The 22,443-nt window shown below is 41.4% G+C and overlaps 1 protein-coding gene across 6 annotated transcripts in view; it reads left to right on the top strand.

Annotated features, from left to right (window-relative positions):
- The window catches only part of Reps1 (RALBP1 associated Eps domain containing 1), a 67,198-nt gene that overhangs the window by 44,212 nt on the left and 543 nt on the right, over positions 1 to 22,443 (top strand). For 2 of the 6 annotated variants that reach the window (XM_052169405.1, XM_052169402.1), the window contains exons 9-19: positions 4,573 to 4,694; positions 7,933 to 8,013; positions 12,495 to 12,582; positions 13,633 to 13,734; positions 15,573 to 15,645; positions 16,820 to 16,938; positions 17,685 to 17,749; positions 18,354 to 18,539; positions 19,563 to 19,658; positions 20,174 to 20,322; positions 21,016 to 21,121. In XM_052169405.1, coding sequence (XP_052025365.1) covers positions 4,573 to 4,694; positions 7,933 to 8,013; positions 12,495 to 12,582; positions 13,633 to 13,734; positions 15,573 to 15,645; positions 16,820 to 16,938; positions 17,685 to 17,749; positions 18,354 to 18,539; positions 19,563 to 19,658; positions 20,174 to 20,322; positions 21,016 to 21,121 — 1,187 coding nt within the window. The remainder of the gene's footprint in view (positions 1 to 4,572; positions 4,695 to 7,932; positions 8,014 to 12,494; positions 12,583 to 13,632; positions 13,735 to 15,572; positions 15,646 to 16,819; positions 16,939 to 17,684; positions 17,750 to 18,353; positions 18,540 to 19,562; positions 19,659 to 20,173; positions 20,323 to 21,015; positions 21,122 to 22,443) is intronic. The other 4 variants (XM_052169404.1, XM_052169403.1, XM_052169408.1 and 1 more) reach the window with 4 other exon arrangements.

The following is a 22,443-nucleotide window of genomic DNA, read 5'->3' as shown; positions in this document are numbered from 1 at the left end:
GGGAAGCCCAGTGGCAGTTTGGCCAGTTTATCCCAGCAGTGAATTTTAAGTTTCCTAGGACAGCAACTTTTCAATTTACTAATCTTGAAACCGCCATATAGTCTCAAAATGCTATGCACTCAAAGAGCCTTTATGTATGTGAATTAAATAATTCTTATTTAATAATAATAATAATTTTCCTTTGGTCCTTCCCCTAGTGCCCATGGGTTGTTGTGTGTGTGTGTGTTTTGTTTTTTTTTTTTTTTTTTTTTTTTTTTGATTTGGTTTATTTGAGACAGGGTTTCTCTGTATAGCCCTGGCTGACCTGGAACTCACTCTGTAGACCAGGCTGGCCTCGAACTCAGAAATCCACCTGCCTCTGCCTCCCAGAGTGCTGGGATTACAGGCATGCACCACCACTGCCCGGCTCCTAGTACCCGTGTTTTAAAAATATGTCTGACTTCATTTAAACAAAACAACAATAAACTCTCTACTTATGGCATAAATATTCTTAGGAAGCTCTTCTCCAAAATATGACACTTATGAAAAAGGTGGCATTGCTTTACCTTTCAAGGATTTCTGTAGTCACTGACAGTGAGCACCAGCTAGCTTGTCAGACTGGTCAGTAATAAATTTGATGGATTTATTCATTATTTAAGGTAAATTGCAAATTATAGAAAGCCAACCCCACAAACCAAATTCAGTTTACTGCTTGACTGGGTAAATAATCCACAAACCAAGAATGGTGTTGTTTCTTTCTTTGTTTGATTTTTATGAGTACTAGGGATCAAGCCTGGTTCTTTCTACATCCTAGGCAAGTATTCTACTGCTCAGGGCAGTTTGTATTTTTGTTTGGCTTGGTTTATTTTTAAAGGCAGAGTCTCATATATTCAGGCCTCAAATTTGCTGTGAAGTCAAAGATTAATTTCTAACTTACGATGGTCCTTCTCCTGCCTCCTTCCGGACCATTGAGATTGTAGACATGCAGCACTGTGCCCAGTTGGTTTATGTGGTGCTGGGAGATGAGACCATAGCTTCTAGCAAAGACTCTTAAAAACTGTTAATGGCCCTGGTCCCCAGAGTATTTTTGTCATTAAAAAACTCAGAAGAGGGGTCTCCTTATTACACTGAAGTTCAGATTTAGTGGTCATCAGTAAAACTAAATTGGACCAAATAGCCAGCCTCATTGTCTTGCCCATGGCGGCCACTGCACTGTAGTGGGAGTAGCTACAATGCAGGCCTACAGAGTTTCAGATACTATCTGTCATATTTGAACAAATAAAGTTTGATAACTCATTCGATAACAGAAAGACTACTGTGAGGTATTTTCGGGTATTGTGGTTATTCTTTGGTCCCACATTAAAGCCCAGATGTGATTGCTAAAAAATGAGCTGCAGTCTGGAAACAGAGGGAGAGTGTGAGTTTTCATCTTAACATTACAAACCATTTATTTGTCTTGTATTTGAGTAAACCTTTTATGTGTATGTGATTTTTGTATCACTATATGACAGGTACTTGTAACAGCCCAAGTCATTGAGTTAGATCTTTCAGCTGTTGGGATATTCACTGTGTCAGGAAAGCATATGTCACTATCACGGCTTTTGTGTCAGAGAAGTTGGTAAATCCTGGAAAGACCTTAAGCTAATAGCATGTGCGTTGCTCTCGGGCTTCTACTGTTCCCTCAAAAGTTAATTTTGAAAAACATATATGCCGAATCAGATCTAAATAATTATGATTTATCAGCAGTTTATTTCAAAAAAAGAAAGAATGGCAGTGTTCTCCGAAAACATCAGCCACTCACCTGTCACCTGAGTCCCACGGTAGGCACACTTTAGGTAGTTCCTGTGCTAACTCAGTGAGCCAGTGCACTTGGGCAGTCAGTAGACACGCTTTAGGTAGTTCCTATGGTGCCACACAAAATATTGACAGGGTGTGGTTTTAGCTCTGAAATCCAACAAGGTTAATCTATACTTCTTCACTATGAATATTGTTAGTGAGATTTTTCTTTACTCATTTACTGTCTCTTTGTTCATATTTAAACTTGCTTAACGTGTAGGAGGATACAGCCCACGTGATGCTTCCTGCCTTCCTGCGCTGGTCATGTGCTGTCCCTTTGTATTGCTTTTGCTCTGTTGGGGCCGGTATCAACATACTGAAAATTAATGACATTACACAAATAACTTTGAGTTTGAGACCCCTGTAGCAATCTGGGATACATCCAAGAAGGAAGCTCTCTGGCCCATAGTTTTCTGGGAAGATAATTATAAGATGTAATTACTTGGGTAACTAACTTTCTCATTTTCAGCTTCTAGAGGCTAGATCCACTGTAGCTTTGTAGCGGGTCAGGCGAGTTCTCAGAATCTATGGCGAGTAGTAAGTGCCCTAAAATGATATTGCAGTATAAGTGGGCCAGAATTTATTGGAACGTAATATTACATTTAGTCTGATAAGAGTCTGGCTTTAAATTGATTAGTTTAGAAATTCTTCCTGTAGTCAGTACTATTTTAATTTTTTTAATTTTTAATTTTCTTTTATTATGAGATCATTCTTTTTTGAATTTTTTGAGAATTTCAGGCATATATATTGTGTTTTAGTCAAATCCACCCCCATTTCCGCCCCTCTAGCCACTACCCCAACTATTGCCTCTTAGTTCCAGGTTCTCTTTAGATTCACTGAGTTGACTTTGTGCTGCTTGTATATGCGCAGATGTAGGGCCATGACTAGTCTCAGGGTTTGCATCCCTGAAGAAAAAGGACTCTTCTTCCCTTTCCAGCAGCCAGCAGGAGACTCCTAAAGATACTTCTTGGTTATCCCCTAGACCATTACACTTAGTAGCTGTCATATATACAGCCAGCATCTCTCCCCCCCCCCCCGCAAGACTAATTTTTCTTTATTATCTTTGAGGTGGGATGGAGGAGTCCACTGTGTTTATTCCCACAGAAACCCCAAACTGCCTGAGAAGGCATTGCCTGCTACTAGGTTTCCGTACAAGTTCATGTGCTGTTGAATGTCATTACAGAGCAGTATCTGATAGTCTCCGACCTCTGTTGGTTCTATACTGCCCTCCACCTCTCTTATGAAGATCTAGGACTAAGAAAGAAGAAATAGAAATAGCACCTGATTTTAAAATGTAAAGTCATAGTGTGGTACTGGGCTCTAAACTAGAACTTGAGTACGGTGTTACTATAGAGAGAAGCTTGGGGGTGAGTGAATGGGAAATTGGAGAGTCTGTACACAACAGGAAGAAGGGAAACTTTGAACACTGTTACAACCATCAGTGGTTAATTGTGATTCTGAGAAAATGGAAATGAATTTAATTCAGAAAGTAAGCAACTTCAATAAATACTTGTGCGCATCTATGTATTAGATACCGTGTTGGGCACAGACCCGGAAGGCTTCTGACTGCAGTGAAAGTTTAGGAACTGTGGCCTGCTGAGTGTTCTTGTAGAGCTGTTTATTTAGAAATCCAAAGTAGAATGCCAACATTGTTAGCAAATGTCTTTCATTTTGATGAAAATAACTGAGGACTAGTTTCCTTAATTCTCCCATGGTCAAATGAACAGATGGTAGAATCATATTTCATTATGTGATTCCTGTTGATAGGGGATATAGTCAGAGCTTTGTAAAACTTGGAAAATTGGGATTTAGTTGTCATTGAAACTCCTTCTGTTTTAAGTATAATTTTCGAGATACTTTAAGGTGTAAATGAAATTCAAAGTAGAATATGGTATCTAAACATACCAAATGTGCATTTTTAAGCCATAGGGTAGTTTGTAGCTATCTCGCTCCAGTGTGGAAACACTGGAGTACACAGTGAAATAAGAAGGCATCGGGTGGCCCACCACACAGCTCGGTGGCAGGAAGAGCATGTGTTTGACATACACGAGGCCCTGGGTTTGAGCCCTGGCAAAAACAAAACAAAACAAAACAAAACAAAAACCCCTAAAACACACACAAGCCTTCCGTTTGGGCTTGTTGGACTGTATGTGGACATCTGGGCGTGCCGACTCCACTCCTGAGGTTCAGCTGTATGCTAACAGGAAGGTTTGAGAAAATGTTACTGATGGACAGTTTTCAAAATCATTCCAAGGGAAAGCTGAAGGATCTTGTTTGCTAGGAAGCATTTTGTATTGGGAAAAGCTGACTAACAGTTTCTTTACTGTGGGGCCTCACAGGCCGTGACTGTAGCATGTAGGGCAGTGCTCCACTTGGCATTAGAGTACCCCAGACTCCAGGGCCGGAAGGGGGATCCTTCAGTCTCCTTGCTGAGGAGTGCTCCCTGGATTCCTTTGAGAGGAATCCATCCCTGCTGTCAGAACTACATTATTATCTATTGTGTTGTTCTTTTGTTTACTTCTAACTTGCCTTTCTTTTCCTGAATAGTTTGGGAGCCATCATGTTAAGGAGACTATAAATAATAAGTGTTATCTGTTAAAGTATGTACTTTGAGAAGGAAGTTGAGAGTATAAATTACCACTTATGCAAAAATTATGTTACTTATTTATAAATATGTAACATCATCAAAAATTATGTTATTTTTTGATAACATACGAAATATGTTGTTGATGGGAACTTTCTATGTCTAAATTGCAGATGTGGGGGACCAGCCAGGTGAGGTAGGTTACTCAGGCTCTCCTGCAGAAGCGCCTCCAAGCAAGTCACCGTCGATGCCGTCACTGAACCAGACCTGGCCAGAGCTGAATCAGAGCAGCGAGGTTAGCAAAACTTCCCCTTCTCTGCTTGAAATTAGCTTGTTTACGGGAAGAAGTTTCAGCACAAGATTCCTCCAGTATATCCACAACATAGGACTTATCCAGCACATGCACATATCACAGGATTTCTCCAGTATACACACACAGCATAGGATTCCTCCCAGACATACAGTCCAGACCTCAGAGAGACAGTAACAGAAATCATATTAATCATGTGGCTTCTGAAGTTTTTGTACTGCCTACACAATCATGTGGTTTCCACCCTCTCTCCCACCATCAAGGTTTCAGCCTTGGGAATTGGGGGGCAAATGAAAGTCAAAGGGGAGCAACTTAACCAGATCCCCTGACAAGGGGGTTCAGGAGCAGGATTGCTGTCTCATCAGCACCGAGTCGACATAATTAAATAAGTAGAGTGTATGAGGATATATTTGCAATCTTGGCATGAAGTGATACAAGAGACAAATCACTAGTGGAGCTTTCTGCATGGAAAGAGTATTTTCATGCAACACAAACTACTTATAATTAGTTTTATTAAATACAAAATGGAGGCCAGACATGGTAAACGCACACCTTTAATCCCAGCACTTGGGAGGCAGAGGATCTTTTCCTGTTCGAAGCCAGCTTAAGTGGTCTATATAATGAGTTCCAGGACAGCCAGAGCTCTGTAGAGAGAGACACCAAAAGAAAATAATAATAGTACAAAATGAAGTAATTTTACCACATTGATACGACCAGTAGTGTGCCCAACAGAATAGGGACAAACACAGCTCTCCAGTTACTGGGTCTTAGGCCACTCTTAGCATTAAGTGGAAGGGCTTGTGCACCTGCCCATTCTGTAAAGACTGTGCTCTGCAGAACTCTGCTACTAGCTTTCTAAACAAGTTTTATATCTACAAAAGTAAATTTGTTGACTTCTAGGGGAAAGTAAGCGTTTTGCTTTTCTGTCTTTTAAAGCAAGATAATGTTTTGTTAAAGTCAACTAGTTTAGGGCTGCTGAGAAATGGCGACCTTGCTGTTGTGTTGACTCTGTGCTGCCTTCTGAGGACCTAAGAACAGCCCAGGCAGCTGTGCCTTGCCCCACCCCCCTCCGGGTGTAAACACAGTAGCACTCCTGCCTGTGAGGAGGGAAGGAGGACAGCTTGCAAGAATTTGCTAGGAGAGGTAGCTTATGGAGAGTAAGAGAGGTGCTTATGAAGCTGCACTTCGGTTTTTAAAAAGCAGTATGACGTTAACAGTGCTTTTAGCCAGTTCTTACAGTTTATACATAAAAGTAACTCTTCCCAAAGTTTAAGGGGTCCGTATCCATTCTAAAAGAATTTAGGCGTGATATGGAGAGATGAAGATAAATATATACATTTCAGTTCTGATTCCAGGTGCATGCATTATCCCTCTCAAAAAGTCCTACCAGGTTTTTTTTTTTTTTTTTACAATGCCTAGTAATAAAATCATAAATGACATAATTTTGTTATGCATATTTGCTATGGAATTAATGCTATGCTTAAAAAGCTAGTAAGACAATGATTTTAAGGTGTTTTGGTAATACCTATTAAAATATCTACTCAGAATATAAATTTAGGTTATATTTTATCTCCCACAAACCCATTATTATTTCAGTGTTTATTTAGTTCTGGATATAGATGAGATGTATGAGATAAAACACTAAAATCCCTAACTTTTTAAAGCACTTTTGATATGCCAGTCTGTTTAAATCTTCACCTGATTTAATGCCTTAGTCTGTCACCACACTCCTGCGAGGTGGGTATTACTAACTTCATGTTAAAGACGGTGAAACTGAACACAGAGAGGCTGTGTAACCCAGCCAGGTCCACACAGCCTAGTGAGTATGCCAGGGTCAGGTGCCAGAGCCTAGAGCTGTTAACTACTGTCCTTGTCCTGAAGGTGAGACCCACTGCCTTCCAGGGGGCTGAGTTCTGCATGTAAGCTGTTTGCCGAAGAAATTAATTCTATTACCAAATTTGTTAAATCAGTTTCTGATGTGAAAGCCCATATTAAAAATGAACTGTTGTAAGCTTTTGTTACAACTTTGAACTAACATTTTTCTCTTTGTGACTTGTAAGGAAAAGTTATCAACTGCTTTTATTAGCCATTTTTTGTAGATAATTTTTAGCAGTATTCTCATTTGCTAAAACTTAATTTCTACATATCTACTCAAATTGAGTATCACTATTTTAAATAGAAAGTTGAACTTTGAAGCATAAAAAGTATATATCCTCTTACAAACTGAATTTATAAGAAGGACTTAGGTTATGAGGTAGTTGTGTCTGTGTGTAAGCATTCATGTGTATATATTGTGTGTGTGTAAGTAGATGTTTCCTTCCTCAGGGGACAACTTATCATTTTTAAGAATCAGATTTAATAATAGTTTTAATACAACTTTGATGAAAAAAATCTGTACTGTTACTAAGATCTCAAATGGAATTTACTATAATTAATGTTGACTTATCATTCCACCTGTTTTAAGAGGTATGATATTTCTTTGTGTACCTCTTTTAGAAAGTGGCTTTTCCCGTGCATCTCCTGTGTAACACATACTCAGATGCTTGATTTGCTCTCGTGGCTGCATTCTCGTTTTCCTAGCATGGGGAGGGGCCTGATTGGCAGCTCTGGCTTGTGATCTGGCATGGCCCTGTTTGCAGTGCTGACCGCAGAGGTTGACTTGCTACAAATCGATAAATAAGCTAAAACGTTATTAATTCCAGAATTCCTTGCATTTTGTGTTATATTAAGTATGCAAATGTATAAGGTATGTGCACGAACACGACGGACTCGTCGTTCAGGGGCCGCACTGGATGCTCGGGTCGGTTAGCACTTGAGGTCCTCGGCTCCTGTGTGTGGATCAGTGCTGTGACAGGTGTGAACAGGATCTAAGTCTAGCGTTGTTCTAGTCCACACGGCCCTGTGCGTTTCTGCCTGGTCGCCATTTCCATCACTTATGCTGTCTCCTTTATGATGTTTGAGTGTTAATTCTGTACAAGTTTTAATCTCATCCATAGAGATTACATTAAATTTTTACTGTACATTTGCTTATGAAGGTATTCACCTTCTCATAAGATGGCCCAGCACAGATAAGTATGAAGCGATTATGGGAATTACAGACTACAGAGTTTTGTTGATCCTGCGAAATGCAGCTTGCAGTGCAGCCTCTGAACGACTCTGCTCAGTCTCTCCAGTGATCTCCTGTGCATTCCCATGCTGACTTGTCTCTCCTCTGTCTGTTCAGCAGTGGGAGACATTTAGTGAACGCTCTTCAAGCTCACAAACTCTGACCCAATTTGATTCTAACATTGCACCAGCTGATCCTGTAAGTCAATCACTTAGCTTGCTTGTTTGAAATTAATTTTATTAACCCAGTACCCATCATTCTGGTGTTTAGCTGATATGCACGATTCAGTGCAGTGCTTAGAGGGGTGTGGCAGGTCTTTGGATTTTCATGTGCTCCATAGTAGAAGAGCATTTTTGCCATTCTTCGTATTTTGTAGGTTTTTTGATGAGAGAAAACTATGTTTATGTCTGTAACGAGTATCTTTGTGATAGTCGGTCTGCTTAGCCATGTTACATCTGCTGAGTGTATGTTTTACTAAACATATACTGCTTGTTTCAATTACATATTTTATTTGTATGCTTACACATCATGTAACATGTACTCTGTATGTAAATATTTACACAGTGTCATTTTCAAATATTTCTACTATCATAACTTTTGTTTAATTAGTGTGTTAAGTTCAGCACAACAAAAGTAAACTGATTTATAGTTACAGATTAGTTCTGTGCAGCATGTCTTGTCTTTCTGTGATTTCCTGTGTCACATTTTAAAAAATGCTACAAAGTTCATATCCTGATTTTAAAAAGTTAACTCTGTTCCCATAGAGTTGCGCCCCGCCTGTCCATCGAGTGCTTGGAAACGTTTAAACTGTGGATAGCAGTCGCTAGTCCCCAGTGCTCACTCCTTGACTTGCTCTTTCTCTCTTTAGGACACTACTAACAAGCACACTGTGTAAAAACAAAAAGGAAGGAAGAAAGAAGGGCGTGAAAGTTTTTGTTTTGTTTTGTTTTTGCTTTTGCTTTTGTTTTTGATGATCAGAGTAGAGAAGTGCAGAGAGTGACTCATGGTACCCGTGTCTGTGCCCCACAGCACACAGTGTGGTTTAAACCACGAGCCACACACATGCCAAACGCCCAAGCTCCACCGCACAGCAGACACATTCTCCCTGGATGTTCTGGTCGAAGGCAGCAGCGCTCATCAGTCTTTTGGGGAAAGTGCCATTCAAATACCGCTCTAGCGGAGATGGGGCATTTGTATAGCTAGCCAAACATAACGTGTGGGTATTTTTAAAATGATAAAACTATATTGTTTCCAAGGCCAGTTAATATGTGGATTACCCATGCATTTGTTTCCTCTCTTACTATATTTAAGGCTCTTGTCTTTGTTTTTAATCTTTGAAAACTTAAGAGAAATAAGAAAACATTGAAGTTTTTACTACTTGTTAGCCACATTTCTGGTCTCTTGGGACATGACACATTCTATAATTGAGTTTACCTTTAAGTTTCCTTTAGCTTTTAGCTTTGTTTTCTTTTACTTCTTTCTTCTAGTTATTAACATAGTTTAACTCATGAAAATGTTTTATGAATTAGCAAAGAAAAAAAAAGCTTGATTTTTTTTTCCTAACCCTTAAAAGACAGAAAATAATTATTGATAGTATTAACACTCTCAGACACTCTTTAAGAGCATTATTTGGGGAGAATTTCGTTTAGTTATTTGTTGCTTTTGGTTTTATTTTGAGTCTTGTTTAGCCCAGGCTACACTTAACCCCTATTCATGACTGGTAGGAAATGTAGAAAACATATTTGATATTCTTATCATATCTTAGAAATAAAGTCCAGATTTATAAGTGCCAACACTGGTATTAAAAACTATATAGCTCGGCAGGGCATGGTGACACATGCCTGCAATCCTAGCACTTTAGAGCTTGAAACCAGTGATCCGTGACTACATAAAGACACTGCCTCGATGAATCAGGAAAGAGCTGAAACTTTTTATACAGCTTAGTACTTTCCATCACTATCTATAGTGTGGCATGAAATTTTGAGAAAATAAGAGATGTTCATTGAGATTTTTAAACTTGAATTTAGACTTCTGAATTTGGTCAAATGTATGTGATGCTTTTAAATACTTACAATGTGCTATCTATAATGCTTTTTCTTTTGTGGTAGTGAACTTAAATCTTTGTTCTCTAACCTCTTCCCATCTTCCCTTTAGAGTCTCAATTAGGAGACTCTACATTCAGTTAATTGTGTGCCCTTATAGTTGGCGTCTTGCACCTCATTTAATACCTGAGTTTTGCCTGTCGATAGACCACAGCTGTAGCCACAATCTCAGATGACCCTCTGTGAGGCTTGTGTAAACCAGGGTTGCAATTAAGTGAATCAGGGCATCGTGGAGGGGTGAGAACAAAGAAAAGTACACTACTGTGCTAGTGTGGTTTTAACATTTTTATGCTTGGGAATCTTTAATGAAGGGCTTCTAAAAACAAAATGTTCATTGTCATCTGCTGAGTAAGTGTCTGTGAAGACTCCACCCTGGTCTAGTGGCACTTGATAACTTGTCACACGATGTCACACTTTACACAGTGTTAGCAGCTCATAGGCACGTCAGGATGATGCCAATTGGGCTGTCATTTCTAGTGAAACTGAAGCTCTGATGAGCCCATTTCCACAAAGTTTTCTTCTTTTCTTAAACGATTTATCAAATAGTAACTTCTAGTAGGATATGCTTCTGCTAGAGTGAATGTCACTATCACACGAAGAAAATTCTAGACTGATGGCTAGTATAATGCATGAGTCTTTATCCTGATTTATACCTGTTGTTGATGCTATAGAACTGAGCAGTTCAGCATATAAAAATAGCTTGAGCACCTGATAGAGAACAGGCAGCTCACCTTATTTGGTGGTATCACCTCTTTAATACTCTATAGAAATAAAAGATGCCAGAAGCAAGATTCCAACCTTAAATAAACCAGTTTAATATTGTTAGTTGATAATCATAATGCTAGTTGTGATAATTATCATGGTCTAAAACTGGGTAAAACTATAGGCAAAGAAGGAATTGGCTAATTCAGGCCAAAGTGTTTGGGGAAGTTTTGGTCAAAAGAAGGTATATAATTTGTATGATGAAACTAATTTTTTTTAAGCTCAAGGACCCTTTTATTAGCATTTGAAAGGAAAATGGCAGAGCTAGCAAACTGTAGCTCAGTGGGTCTCAGCTTACTTAATGTTATTAACCTTTAATGCAGTTCTTCATGTTGTACTGACCCCCAACCATAAAATTATTGCCATTGCTACTTCATAACTATCATTTTGCTAGTGTTGTGAATTGTAAATAACTGTGCTTTCTGATGGCCTTAGACAACCCTGTGAAAGGGCCGTTTGACCCTTCCTGGTAGCTGTCAGGAAGGCGGAGATGGAAAAAGAAGGAAGAAAGCCTTGTCTTAAAGTTAGAGTCTGGAAAGCTGGCAGGTTCCAAAATGGACACTGGCAAGCATGGCCGGAGGGAGCTCTGTAAGTTCCCTGTGTGTCCTGATTAAAAGTGGGAGTTCCTTCCTTCCTAGCAGAGAGGGGGAAGGGCTGGAATTAATGAATGAAGTTGAACCCAGTTGGAGACCTCTTGGTAGACTAGACTAATACCAACTTCCCTGAGTGCCAGGGTGACATACATAGGCAAGGAGAGGCCATTGTAGAGGATGACTCAGCTAACAGTGTGAAGAAGTGATGATGGGTCAAAGGGACGAGCTCTTAGTGGAATGGAGAGTAGGCGGGGTGGATTAGACAGAAAGGAGTAGTTGGTTGGACGGCAAGTAGCAAATGCAGAGAGATGAGCTTAAGTACGACAGTATAAAGTTCTGAATTACGTTAATTAGGTACCCAAATACATGATACAGATGTGCAACTGGAGGTGGCTTTTACATGATTTGAGTAGGTAAAGGAAGTGGACAGAGCCTGCTGCTGGGGTTTATGCGGGTGTGATATGCTTTGTGGGCCACACCCTCCTCACCAGAGCTCTCCAGTCACTGAAGCCACATCCAGTGATGGGGATCTGGCTGCTCTCCAGAGGCTCTCAGCTGCAGAGAGACGCTCTCCCCCCTCCGCCTTCCTCCTGGTTCTGGGATGTTGCTTTTTCCTTGCCTTCTTTTCTTTCCTTCCTTCCTTCTCAGAAGTCACTGCTATCAACTGCTTTACTCCTGAAATCAGCGTAGACATGCTTGATGTATTATAGTCATGAAATACTGGCCTGTTAGTTTGGGGGTCTTTCTTGTATCTCTAGTGTATGCCTTTCTGGATAGGAAGCAGTTATTGTACCTACAATTGCAGTAGAACAGACTTCTAGTTATTTTCGTTTTATAGGTTAAAAAAAAATTGAGCAGTTTAATAAAAACAACTTTCAGTCTGCTGGTTAGCTTTTAAACTCCCATAAATAGTTTGATTTTCCTCAAACTTAACATTTATATAATCTCATCACATCATTGTAGCTTGTTTTCAAATACTGTTTTGAACTCTGTTTTTAATAAGCGGATTTCATGAATTTCTTTAATCATTTAACTTCAAATTACTTTATGAAATCAAATTATTCATCGTGTAAACTTGATTTTCTTAAATTGAGCTGTTACTTTTTAAAGATGTCACCTTTGCATTACTATGAATGAGAAAGATGTGTGCAGGAGCTTTTGGTGGTGTTAGTCCCCAGGTTCCCACAATTCCTAATGCAGATGTCACTTCATTTGTCTCTAGGATACTGCTATTGTGCATCCGGTTCCCATTCGCATGACTCCAAGCAAAATCCACATGCAGGAGATGGAGCTGAAGAGAGCAGGCGGAGGTAAGGGCCACGCCCAGGCCGCTCCCATTTAAGTGCCGCCCGCAGAGGGAAGGGATTCACTCTGTGGACTGGCAACTTTCTCTCATAAATAATTTTCTTTGGTGGTTTTATTCTTAGTGTGTGTGGGGGAGGGGGGATGTTTGTTTTGTGAGGCAGTGTCTCATTTCATAGCCCTGCCCGCCCTGAAACTCGCGTGGTAGACCAGGCTGTCCCTGAATTTACCTGCCTCTGCCTCCAGAGAAGTAAAGATATACTCCACCACACCCGACTAGCAATTGTTTATTTTTTTTTAACCTCATTCTTCTCTATACTTGTATGTGCCTGAAGGACTATATGTTTAAACAATATCGTATTTTTAAAAAGGAAATTATTTCATATAAATCTTTATAAAATAGGAGTGTTTATGGAAATTTTCACAAAATAAATTTAAGATCATTTGAAAATGAGATGCTTATGGTGTCCTAGAGTCTGTTTGGGTTTTTTGTTGTTGTTTAAATTCATGTTATTTTACGTGTATGCTATTTTACACGTATAAGTACGTTCTCTGGGTGAATATGTCTGCAGCCCTGTGTGTCTGGTGTCTGAGGAGACCATTGAATGCTTTGTACCTGAAGTCACAGATGGTCCTATGCAGCCATGCGGGTCCCCGCCGTGACAGGCTGGCCTCCAGCCCCCCTGCTCCCGCCTCCTGTGTGCTGCTGCTCCAGGTGGGCAGCACCATTCCCAGCTTAATTAAGGCTTCTCAGAGCAAATCTTTGTAAGACGGCATTGTCGTCATTTATAACCCAGATTTTGGGTCGTTTGTTCTCTATGCTATAGGGAAAACGTTAACCAAGTGACAAGACAGGAAGGTAAATGATCTCTTATTGTAGAAGATAGCATTGCCCATAAACAGGTTTATATTCAGTTTTATTTAAAATCATTTAAAAGTGTCATCTTATATGACACTTTTGCAATATCTAAGTGAAATCTAATCGTGATTCAGTCTTCTATGAATTTTATCAATGAAATGTCTGTCTCTTGTATTGTAACCTCTTAATTCTCTACTAGATCATACTAATCCCACCAGCCCATTACTTGTGAAACCATCTGACCTTTCAGAAGAAAATAAAATCAATTCATCAGTAAAATTTCCTTCTGGAAATACCGTAGGTAAGTAAAAGATAGCATCATATCTCTCATTTGAGTTTATTAGATAAATTTAAAGTCTGCGGAATTGAAATCTGTATTTAGTACAGTGTCCACTGTAAAATAGGGGACAATAACTCCTCAAAACCTTGTGCACTGTATGAGGTGACGCCCCTGTCATCGTCACCCTCTTCAAGGCAGACCCTCTGTCTTCACTGTGTGCTCCTTTGGCTCTTCCCCTGATCTTTTTTTTGTTTCTCACAAAACATGGATGTTCCTTCATCCAGCCATGGTAATCGGATGCTGTGTGCCAGGTTCCAGTCTAGGGGCAGGGATCTAGCAGTAAACAGAACAGAACAAGCCTTCATCTGTATTGAGTTTATAAGGGTTTAGATTGCGGTCAGATGGGGTGACTCTTACGTGAAAGGAAAGCTAATTTCATGAATAGAACTTGAAAGCTGGGAAAGGGAAGGAGAGTGTCGTTTTAAATGAGAACAAAGAAGGCTTTATTAGATGATAACATTTGTCTTAAAATTTGAAGGAGTTGAGTGACAACTCTGTGGCTTATGGGAAAGAATGACTAAAAGACAGGCAACAGCCAGTGTGCGGCCCTTAGGCAGGAAGCTTGGGTCTGCAGACAGCAGGCAGTGGCCTGGACTAGAGTGGCGGTGGTAAGCAGGGTAGCAAGTGAGAGGGCAGTAGAGGGGCTAGGACAGCCTTCTCACGCCTACTGGATGGTGTCAAAAGTCATTAGAGAGTTGTCCATAGAGGAGAGATAGGAGACCTTCTTAAAGTACTCACCCTTCTGTTGTAGTTCCAGGCCAAAAGTAGGCAAGCACTGAGATAGAAGGTTACAGTCCAATCACAAGAAGTGTGTGTGTGTGTAGGGGGGGGGGGGCAAGTGGGGAGGACTGGCCAGGCTTGGAACCGTGCTTGCTTCAGTCTCTTCAGGAGGAAGAGACTGGTCACTAGAGGGCTTGCTTACCTGTGTAGCATAGCATAGCATAAAGGAGTCGAGAGACCTCAGCAGCCAAGGGAGAGCAGAGGCTACGGTAGCAAAGAAAGTTCCTCTCGTATGCGCACAGTGCCGCCATGCCCAGATAAAGCAAGCTTGCTTTCTTTAACCATTTCTAATCTTTTATGTGAAAGTAGCTGTTTTCTACTACAAAGCAAGTTATACCTACTATAAAAACAAGAAAATGATGGTTCACATTCTCGGTGTGCCTGGTTAACCATTTTATTGTCTGCTTTAAATTATATTTTGTGAGTTTATAATACAGAGTCAACAACAGTAATCTCAAATCCAAAATAAGAACTGGTTCAGAGTCCAAACTTTTTGAATATCAAAATGGCATCATACCTGAGCTCTTGACAGATTGCATTACAAGGGCGCAATGCAAATGGCTATGCTCATGATCATAATAGATATGGATGGGTATATGTTTACACTCAGTTCTGTTCTCTGGGCATCTCATGTTTATGCAAATACTTTAAATCTGTAGGGGGCAGGGGAGGGCAGAAGCATTTTGGCCTGAAGCATTTTATATAAGAGATAGCCAACCAATAGTTACATTTTTCTATGAGAAGGAATTGCAATATATGTATGATTTTGTGATTTATTTTGTACTGTTTGTTTCATTTTGTCTAGATTGTAACTTATTCTGTCTATTATATAGCTATGTATGACAGATGTGACTTTTACGGTTCGTAACACGGGAATGAACTGGTAGTCTGTTCTACAGTCTCTGAATGTCTCCAATTTTGAAGCAGCGAAACAATCTGTAACACTTGGGGCATAGAGAGTAAAATGCAAAGAGTAATATTAGCGAGCAGCTTTTTAACTAGAAGGTCTCTTTTACCAGCAGATGGGTACAGTAGCTCGGACTCTTTCCCCTCTGACGCAGAGCAGATTGGGAGCAGTGTAACTCGGCAAAGGTCAGTGTTATATCAAGAAGACTGTTGATATCTCCTTATGCACTTGAATATTTAGTTACTTAACACCAAGCACAAACTATTTGCTCTCTGAAAGTTATTAAATAACTGTAAGTTTATGTAAAAGACAAATATTTTGGTTCTACTTATTAAAAGATAAAAAGGAACCAGCCCTATTGTTGTTTTGTTTTTATGTATTTTATGAAGGGTCTAAAACAAGTTGATAACTTCTTGGAAGTAGACGTTAATGCAATCCTGTGTCGGTAGAACAGTGAGAATTTAGGTGATAAGCATGAGATTCTGTGGCAAGTACCACGAAAACACCCAGAAGCGTGGCCCAGTGGGAGCGGCCTGCTCACCTGCCTTTAGATATGGAAACAGTGCTTGGGATGAGCGAGGGTGGGTGGTGGACTTGTCTGCGGACCGCACATCCGCTCAGACACAGGGAACAAGCACTGCTTGCTTCCCACATTCTACATACACTGAAAATGCTTTTGCGGCGTGTCTGTTGGGGGGTGGACCACCCCCTCCCAAATTTCCACCGGACTTAGAAAGTCAAAAGACACCACTCATTTCCTCTCTTTGATATGTGGAGCTCTCCTGTGTTTTCAGATTTCTGATTGCTTTGGAATTTGTTCTTTTTACCCCTGTATGTGAAGATCTGTTTGCCAGAGTTATGGAAAGCCTTTTCCAAAATAAAAGACTCTCAAGCGCTAGTTGAGCGTCGGCATAGTGACCTGTAAGTGGGCAGCTCTGGTGACATCGCATGAGCACCTTGTGGTATAACCAGAGTCTGTCCTAGCTTACCATGGTCAAGCTGTTGAAAAGTAGCCAGCTAGAGGCTTTCTTCTGGAAGTAGCCTCTCAGCTCGTGTTGCCTTCAGTTGAGTGGGAAGCATCAGTCGTGTGGTCTGTTCTGAAGAAACCATGTGCACGGTGACTTCAGATGTTTGGCAGGCTTATTTATGACTTTATATAAGGGTATTTGGCACATTGAGTAGCTGTTTGTTTCAGGCACAGCATAGATAGTGTGCTGCTTTTATTGTAGTATCTTAATAGGCACAGCTTGAGAAAGTGTAGTCCTAATAAAGTCCTTGGCTGTTGAGTCAAGTGTGAATGCTTAAAAAAGATCCTGCTCTGGCATTAATGTAACCAGTTGTGACTGGTGAATTTTGCAGGTCTCATTCAGGAACGTCACCTGACAACACTGCGCCACCACCTCCCCCTCCCAGGCCACAGCCTGCTCATTCTAGATCATCATCCCTAGATATGAACCGGACCTTCGCAGTTTCCACAGGTAGGGAGGGGCTAGGGAACTATTATATACATCAATTGTTATAATGTACATTGTTTTCAAGTTAATCCAAGATACATTTTTTTGTTTACATTTAAGAAGAATGTGGATTTGACAAATCAAATGATCTCAGTGTTCAGGAGATAGATCTCTGAGTTCAAGGACAGCCTGATCTATGGAGCCTAGTTCCTATACAGAGAAAGGCGTGTCTTGAAAAACCAAAATAAAATAGACATAAAATTTAAAAACTATTTTTTAAATGGGGAGAATGTAGTTTTCCTAACTGTAAGGCATATTTAATGGGGGAGAAAACAGGCAGGAGCTTGTCAGCAGTCTAGAAATGAAGTATGGGGCGAGGCCGTGACATCGGACCACTAGGTCACTTGTAGAGCTCTCAGTTTGGGTTTTGCTTTAACACAGTCTCATATGGCCCCATCTGGCCTCAAACTCACTGTGTAGCCAAAGTCAGCTTGGAAGTAACTTTTCATCCCAGTGCCTGACTTCCCAACTTCTAGACTTACAGGTGCGAGACACCATGTCACATGCGTCAAATCCAGAGCCTGGAGCAGCAAGGCATCTGCTCACCACTGAGCTACAGCTCAGCCCCGTTAGAGCATTTTACAAGCTCGTAACTGCCCTGGAAACGTTATCACCTGCCCTTAGAAGTGTTATATCATGAGGCCGTTCACCTGATTCTTGTACAGTAAAATAATTATGTAATCACTAACGAGATTCGTGCATTCACACAGGACAACAACAGGCTGCAGTTGTTGCCTATCCTCCTGCAGTGCCTCCAAGACCTCAGCCCTCACAGGTGATTCTCCAGTGTTTCATTTGAAATGCAGTTACTGTAGTGCTCAGGATGAGTTTTGCCCTAGACACTTCGATCTATTTATAATCATCTCCAGGGTCAGCACTTCAGTCAGTACATTCTTGGAAGGTACAGATTTCAATAACAATTGGGGTTACTAAGGATCAAATGATGGTGTGTTGTGGGCTGCAGCAGAAGAGCAGTGGGCAGGAGATGGAGATGTCTGATGCTGTCCTTTGTCTCCCTGGACAAGTACTTCTCTGCTTGGTCAGAACTGAAGTGCTGTGGGACACATGTTTAGAGAGTGCTGGTGCACAGCCTTGGTGGTTAGTACAGTTGAGAAGATGCTAGTGAGTGACCAAGTTCAGACCCAGAAGATAAAGAGGTAGTTGCTGCAGGAAAGGCATTCCAAAGAGGAAGGCATCCACAGAGGGAGGCATGGGTATGTAGAGTATCTGCCCGGGAGGCAGGAATCTCACTGAGAGAGAGATTGATAAACTGCAGATATATCTGAGATACTCACTGTCCCGTGCTACCCCATGAAGAAGGCCACACTGTGGCACTGGTGATACTAACGTTTGTTTCTGTGTTCTAAATCATTGGACAGGCACCCGGTCCTTCTGTCCATCGCCCAGTGGATGCCGATGGTCTAATAACTCACACTAGTACCTCACCTCAGCAGATACCAGAACAACCAAATTTTGCAGATTTCAGCCAATTTGAAGTATTTGCTGCATCAAATGTCTCTGAAGAACAAGACAATGAAGCCGAGAAGCATCCTGAGGTCTTGCCAGTGAGTTTTCTAGATTTCAGCTGATTTGTGACTGTCTCCTCCCATGGGCTGTAAAAAAGACTTAGATTAAGTTAGCAGAGGCAACAGGGAGTCAAACACCGGCCGCCGCCTCTTGTGGGGATGTGTACTCCCTGGGTCCGTTCTTCTCTACTGCCTTATTGACCACTGGCAGTATGACGTTTAGTAAGATTCGGATGTAGGTATGACGTGCACCACACTTACAACTAACTGCTCCTGGTTAATGCTATGCCTCTGGAAGTAGGAATTGAAGACTTCCGTAGGATAAGAGGCCATGGTTACAAAAGCTACACACTTCAACAACACACACACACACTCTCTCTCTCTCTCTCTCTCTCTCTCTCTCTCTCTCTCTCTCTCTCTCACTCAAACAATACCATGCTAAAACCTAATCTTCACAGATGGTTCCTGTAAACTGTAGATTTAGTGGTCAGAAATCTAATGACACTGTCTATCTGAATCTCTGATTTAAATCATTGAAAATGTATGTGTGTAGTTGAAAAAGGTAATATGGACATCTCTATTCTGATTGCTTCAGCTGTTGCACCTCTAACAGATGCAACAACCCATGTTAGTTTGACTAGCATAACCTAAAGGTTTCATGGTCTGACTGTGGGGCAACTCTCACTGCCACGCCCTAAGTTCCCCTGGCCTATTAGGGGAGTGGACTGTCCCTAGGAAGGCAGAGGTGGACTTGGGGAAGAGGTGACGGTGCCTAAGAGATGGTCACTCGTGTGCTCGGCTGGATGGGCTCTTCCCAGTCAGCCTTACAGCAAGCAGCTGCAGACTCAGCGTCTGCCGTGGCTGCCTCTCCTCTCTTCCTGCCCTCAGATCTTGCTTTCCAACTTCAGTGCTGGAGAAAGTCAGCTGGCAAGGTTCTGTCAGTGTTTCTCATCCTCACCTCAGATTTCCTGTCAGAATGAATAGCCGCTAGCATCTTTGTTACCTGCTCTGTGCCTAACTGCATATAATTATATAGTAATGAGATGCTACATTCATTCCTAGGCTGAAAAAGCTTCTGACCCCTCAAGCTCTCTTCGGGTTGCCCAAGCAGACAGTAAAATGGAAGAAAAGACAGCTACTAATGTTCCTGCCAATGTGGTATGAAACATCTTTATAAAATGTGGACAGTTTTCTATGGATAAGGGTCTTCTCAGATTGGGAACTGTAGAGATAGTTCAGTGGTTAAGAGCACTGACTGCTCTTCCAGAGGTCCTGAGTTCAATTCCCAGCAACCACATGGTGGCTCATAACCATCTGTAATGGAATTGAATGCCCTCTTCTGGTGTGTCTGAAGACAGCTACAGTGTACTCATATACATAAGATAAATCTTAAAAATGAACATAAAGATGGATGGCTAAGCCAGGTGTGCTTGGGGTGCACATCTTCAGTCCAGCACCAGGGAGTCAGAAGCAAGAGTGTCACAGCTCTGCCCGGCTGCTGATAAGCGTTTGCTACTGTTTTCCCGTTACTGTTGCCACAGATACATACTTTGTTTTTAAATAAGCTGAGTAACCTCCTTTTTTAATAGCAAGTGGATTTAAAAAAGGCAGTTTGTGTTCACAAATTGCTAATTAGGATATCACTAGGAATGCTCATTTCTCTTGTCTTGTAGAGCAAAGGCACAACACCTCTGGCTCCACCACCAAAACCTGTTAGAAGAAGATTAAAGTCAGAAGATGAGTTACGGCCAGATGTGGATGAACACACACAGAAGACAGGCGTCTTAGGTGCTGTTCTTGCATCGCAGCCTTCTATTCCCAGGTAGTCCGGGTTATTCCCCAGTACGCTTGATTACTGACAACAAAAACACAGTTAGAAACACTAGCCAGAAAGACAGATTAGTTCTTTAGTTCAACAGAAAATCTCTCAGAGCTTTTTGGGGCGTGAAATGGCTTGTGGGTGAAAGTGCTCGCCACCTGACAAGCAGAGTCCCAACACAGGGCCCACGTGGTGGGAGGAGAGAGCCGCTTCTGCAGCTTCAGACATTGCCACTGCATATGGGAGTCAGTGGGCGCCTTCTGGGGGCTGGGTCTTCTTCCCTGGGGATCCCAGGGCTCAGACTGTGGTCATCATGTCCAGGAAGTGCCCTTACCACCTGGGCCACCTTACCCGCCCAGCTTTTACATTTCTAAGAGAAAGAGAAGAGATACATAGCAAGCAGGGGTGGAGTGTCCCGCCAAGCTGAGAAGCCTCTGCCTGCTTAGAGTCTGCAGGTGCTTGGTCCAGGCTACTTCACTCATGCCTTCAACAGAATAATGAGAGTTACAGAGTAACAGTGCTGTCTTGGGGTTTTGAAGCTCCTGTGTTCTCAGTTACCATTGAAACAGCAGGTGAAGTTGAGCTCTGCTAAGAAGGCAGGAGTTCCTTCTCCTTCTCTGTTTTGAAGTCACTGGGAGAAAGGGGTTAAAGATGGCAAAGAAATGAAGGCTGTTTTTTGATCCTCTATCTTCTCAGATCTGTGGGGAAAGATAAAAAGGCTATCCAGGCATCGATTCGACGCAACAAGGAAACCAACACCGTTCTGGCCAGACTCAACAGTGAATTGCAACAGCAATTAAAGGTAGTGTTACTTCTGAATCTTCAGTTCCACGATTGCTGCACATCTCCGTTTCAGGGAAATTAGGACTGATCCAACAGCTCCTGCTGCAAAACTTTCTCGAAGCAGAACAATGTGTGTAGCTACAATGTTGTGTGAGCCATTGAATCTTTTACTACTAAAAGGAATTTCTCAACACAATTCTAGTTGTGTGCAAAGTGTCTTATCCTGCAAGCAAACGCACACACACATACACACACATACACACACACACACACACACACACACACGTCACTATTCCTATAATACTGTTAATATCCATGAAGAAACTTCAAGAAGAAAAGTGGACTGAGAACCAGTGAATATATATGACTCTATGCTCCGTGTAGTATTTAGGCAATTGGGCCATGTCTTAGTCAGGGTTTCTATTCCTGCACAAACATCATGACCAAGAAGCAAGTTGGGGAGGAAAGGGTTTATTGAGCTTACACTTCTGTGTTGCTGTTCATCACAAAAGGAAGTCAGGACTGGAACTCAAGCAGGTCAGGAAGTAGGAGCTGATGCAGAGGCCATGGAGGGATGTTTCTTACTGGCTTGCTTCCCCTGGCTTGCTCAGTAGGCTCTCTTATAGAACCCAGGAATACCAGCCCAGAGATGGTACCACCCACAAGGGGCCCTCCCCACTTGATCACTAATTGAGAAAATGCCCCACAGCTGGATCTCATGGAGGCACTTCCCCAACTGAAGCTCCTTTCTCTGTTATAACTCCAGCCTGTGTCAAGCTGACACAGGAAACCCAGCCAGTATAGGCCCTTACTAGTTTATCCTTTGATTATTCGGATTCAGTAATAACTTAAACCAGTCTAATTAAGACAAAGAGTGAGAATATTTAAATCATCTTGTGTGTGAAAAAACAAGACAAGCCTTAAGTCACAGAGGTGTCAGGGAGGTGACTTAGCCGGTGGGATTTCCCGTGTCTGTTCCAGCAGCCAGATGGTAGAATGAGAGAACTGACTGCTGAAAGATGTTCTCTAAGCTCTACACACACACACACATACACACACAGACACACACACACACACACACACACACACACACACACACACACGCGCGCGCGCGCGCACTCGAACATACAGTCTGTCTCTGCTGCTGCTACTAATTATTATTGTTGTTATTATTATTATTATTAATTATCCTGAATGCAAAATAAATCTTTTTTTTAATAAAACTGAAATTCACAATGCGATCTTGGAATCAGATACCATCCATCACCAGAGGATAGAATTCATGTTTGCAAATACATGTACATTTAATTAAGGCTTTATTCAAAATTTGTGCACTAATAC

Source organism: Apodemus sylvaticus, chromosome 23 (assembly GCF_947179515.1).
Source record: "Apodemus sylvaticus chromosome 23, mApoSyl1.1, whole genome shotgun sequence".
Lineage (NCBI taxonomy): Eukaryota > Metazoa > Chordata > Mammalia > Rodentia > Muridae > Apodemus > Apodemus sylvaticus.
The sequence above is the reverse complement of the archived record's forward strand: the minus strand, read 5'-3'. Positions and strand labels throughout refer to the sequence as shown.